This window comes from Aplysia californica, unplaced genomic scaffold (genome assembly GCF_000002075.1).
Source record: "Aplysia californica isolate F4 #8 unplaced genomic scaffold, AplCal3.0 scaffold00356, whole genome shotgun sequence".
In the NCBI taxonomy this organism is placed as follows: domain Eukaryota; kingdom Metazoa; phylum Mollusca; class Gastropoda; order Aplysiida; family Aplysiidae; genus Aplysia; species Aplysia californica.
In genome coordinates, this window is record NW_004797626.1 from 109,335 (window position 1) to 113,138 (window position 3,804).

A 3,804-nucleotide genomic window follows, 5' to 3' on the forward strand; every position below is an offset into this window, starting at 1 on the left:
TATATATATCAACTTACGGGCAATTTCAGAAGCAAATGACGTGGCTTTCTCAAAGTTTTGCTTGCCAATGCTTCCAGAGGCATCAAGAATGAACAAGAGATCCAACTTGGAAACACATTCATTTGTTGGGTCATCCTGCTGAATAGGCTGAACTGCTACTTCAGGTTTAGTTTCAACTGACGGGTTTGGTTTAACAGCAGGTTCTGAAAGAAAGGCAACAAAACAAAACAAAACAAAAAATGTCAGGTTTTTCTACTACAGGACATGGAGACCGTCTTCTAAATAATGTTTACAAAACACGTAGTGAATTCAGGAAGTGGAAACTAGACTCCTTTGTCTTTCTCCTGCATAAATTTACTGAAGCGTTAGTAAAGGTGACCAACCAGGAGGCAAAAGCTGTCAAAAGTCAGCTGATTTATGACATACTCCCTTATCGCAGTTACACAATGTATGCTTCTGTGGTTCCAGGCTGTAGTAAAATATAAGTTATAATTCATTGTATTTTAAGAACCAGTCAGATATGTGTCTGTACTTGTGACTTGTAATCCAAAAAATACCCACAATTCATTTTTCTGTTTCTGTGATTTTAAGAAATGCTTGGGTACTTTATCTTTTAATGCCCACCAGTACGTCAAAGACTTGGGTCATTGTGCTCAGAAAGCCATAGCGACACAGTAACACAATATGTTTGCCAAACATAATATAGATCAGACGATATCCGGAGGGTTTTTTCATGGAGGACAATCAGGAGAAAACACGGTTCTTTACCTGATTCAGGACAAGCTGTAAATGGGGGCATGCCCGACATGCCGATGAGGGTAAGAAGGCACCCATGTCTGACACGTGTCGCATCACTGCTGCGAGCTCAAGTATTATATGTGAGGGAGAGTGGTGGAATCAGGCTCTCGTCAAAGTAATCAAAGTGAAGAAACTTGCATTTTTCCGCAGGTTTATGAATTTTTATCAAATTTTAGTTTTTTGGCTCAACATCTTTCATGCCCATTAAAGAACTCACTTTCGTGTGGATTTTTCTGAAAAGCGTTGATTAAAGGCACAAAAAATGTTAATTTTCAGTTACCACGGACTCTTAAGCTTGGGAAATAACTAATCTTTGGCAGCCATTTTCTCACTAATTCTACCTCTGAAAACCGGTGACCTCCACCTCCTTCTTTCGCAAATATCTTGACTTGTTTTCAAGATAAATGGATATTTTTTCCCATCCAAATAAAGACAAGTGAACAGGTTTTCAGATAATACCAATAACTCTACATGCCCAAAAATTGACGAGAGCGCTGCCTCACATATAGCCTCTTTGAACACAGCGCGGTGGAATCAGGCACTCGTAAATGTTTGGGCATTTGGAGCTATTCGTATCATCTTAAAGCGTGTTTATTTCTCCGTCTTTCAAAGAAAAATTACCAAATTATCTTGAATAGAAGTCAAGATATTTGCGATTGGAGCAGGCAGGTGTTGCCGGCTTCAGAGGTAAAATCGGCAAGAAATTGACCCCGAAAGTTTGGTGACTTCCATAGACTGCGAATCTTAAGAAACTGGCATTATTTGCAGTAAAATCCACGTAAACATTTGCTTTTAATGGACATATTAGTTGTTTGTTGTGCCGAAAATAAAAAATTCATTTTTTTTAAATTGCCAAATCGACGAATAAAATGCCGATTTCTTCGATTTCATTATTTTGACAAGCGCCTGATTTCACGTTGCTGTCTCACATAATGTTTCTGGAGAATAATAATGAGAGAACACGGCACTTTACCTGGTTTAGGACAAGTTGAGCCGAAGATTTTGCCCACAGATTGATGAAGAGTCTTGACATTGTTCACCTTGTAGGCTAGACTGTTGTCGGAGGCAATCAGCTGCAGCTCCTTTAGATCGGATTTTTTCCCCACACCAACACTAACAATTTTAGCACCAGTGTCCTTCATGAGCTGAATTTGTTTGTTCAGGTAGTCTGGCTCTGAAATATATAAACGCACAATTATTCTTCACAGTGTCTCAAGAAACTCAAGACATCGCAAATTGTATCAGACAGTATGACCCAAAGAGTGCAACATGTCAGTACTCTAAAATAATTAGCTCCTATTAAAGAAGAGAACAAAGACCTCCATAAAATACAGCCATCAATGTAAAAGATTATTTGCCTTTGAAAAAAAAAACGGGAAATGGATGTTTACTTCACATATTAGCAAAATCCTGACTCAGGAAAAGAAACATGAAAATGACTAATCAAAATTTGCTTAACCTCTTATCAGGCTTATTGCTTGAAATATATTCAAACTACTTTTACATTTTGGATTATTGACTTTTTATCACTTGAAATGAGCTTCAGGGTAGCGACATGTCTGCAGAGATTGAGCCAAGGCAAGGTATGAGTTTAATTTATAATAGACTGCAACAGAAGAAGGGTTTTACGAGGAAATTATTTTTGAAATATGAAACTGATGAGCAAAGGGATCCACTTTTAAAAAGTATGCAAATGGAATTCAGTGCTGTCCTCTCATGAAAGAGCAAACCATCAACCACAATTCATGTTTACATTAAAACCCACTGTTCCAAAAAAAAGAAAACTTGTCTTTCCTGTAAAACCAAATGTTCACGGTCTAGTCGCTTTTTATCGGAGAATACAGCTACGTCATTACATTCATTACCTGCTCGATCAAAACCTAGACTGCCGTGACCAGAAAATGAGACAATACAAAATATTTACCAAAGATGGCCTTTAAAGCCGTAATTCAAAACAACAATTCAGAACAATTATTTACTTTCTGTAGATTTCCCGTCAGTAAGGACCACAACAAGTTTCTTGACGTTTGACCGAGCTCCACATTCCTTTTTGAAAGACTTTTCTCTGGCAAACTCCAAAGCAGCTCCAGTACCAGTCTTTCCTCTCTTGCACTGTTTGCATTGCAAGCCCATGATAGCCTGAAATTTCACGGAAAATGACCAAAATTAGAACCAAAAGGATTATCAGAAACAGATTTACAAACGGAACATGTATGTGACCGCTTATTTTTCAGACCAGTTTGACGACTACAGGCATCAAGCAAACTAGACAAAGACCAACCAGTTACAATGTGGACTCGAGACACTGAGGTCAAGTATAACGGATAGGCTCTATCGAGGGGAGGCAAAAGTCTCAGAAGACAAAATCAAATAGGACTGCTGCATGTTATCACCATAAACGAAGACTTGTGATAACTTAGAAGAATATTGTCATGTACCACGACATGACACATACAACACACATCAAAACAACTAATTAATTGATGGCGATATGGTGCCTGACAGAAGCAATGAATTTTCTTCATGCATTTGTATATTCGTATAACTTTCTAACTGTGATCCGTACCTTTGACAAAGCTGCGTTGTCGGTGTACTCATCAAAGCAGAAAGCGTTGTGGGGATTAATAGCAAAGAGTACAACGCTGACACGAATCTGAGAAAGGCCGACATTGAATTGTTCTGCAAAGAAAACAAAATGTACATTAGGGTTATGACATTATTATACTCCAAATTTCAGGTGGACTCGGAGTTTGTTTCGTCCATTTCATTTGGTTTCAATCTTTATACAATCAGTCATGCCAATCCCACTTTAAAATACCTTTCTTTGCAATACATGTATAAACAAAGATTCTATAACTCCAGTATCCTGCCCAAGTAGTGTACAGAATTTTCCATTTCGCCTGTATCTGTTTTATAAGAATTTTTGCAGTATATCTGTTGCAAAATATTAGTTTGTCGTTGTTGACGGTGGTGGTGGTGGTGGGGGTGGGGCGTTGGGTTTTTTTC

General features: G+C 38.1%; 1 protein-coding gene across 1 annotated transcript in view; it reads right to left on the reverse strand.

The window, feature by feature from the left end:
• LOC101858795 (collagen alpha-2(VI) chain) overlaps positions 1–3,478 on the reverse strand; it is a 5,265-nt gene extending 1,787 nt beyond the window's left edge. The window contains exons 1-4 of the mRNA XM_013085203.1: positions 3,365–3,478; positions 2,778–2,937; positions 1,772–1,972; positions 18–203 (exon numbers count right to left, since the gene is read on the reverse strand). Coding sequence (XP_012940657.1) covers positions 18–203; positions 1,772–1,972; positions 2,778–2,931 — 541 coding nt within the window. The 5' untranslated portion in view covers positions 2,932–2,937; positions 3,365–3,478. The remainder of the gene's footprint in view (positions 1–17; positions 204–1,771; positions 1,973–2,777; positions 2,938–3,364) is intronic.
• Between the last annotated feature and the right edge of the window lie 326 nt (positions 3,479–3,804).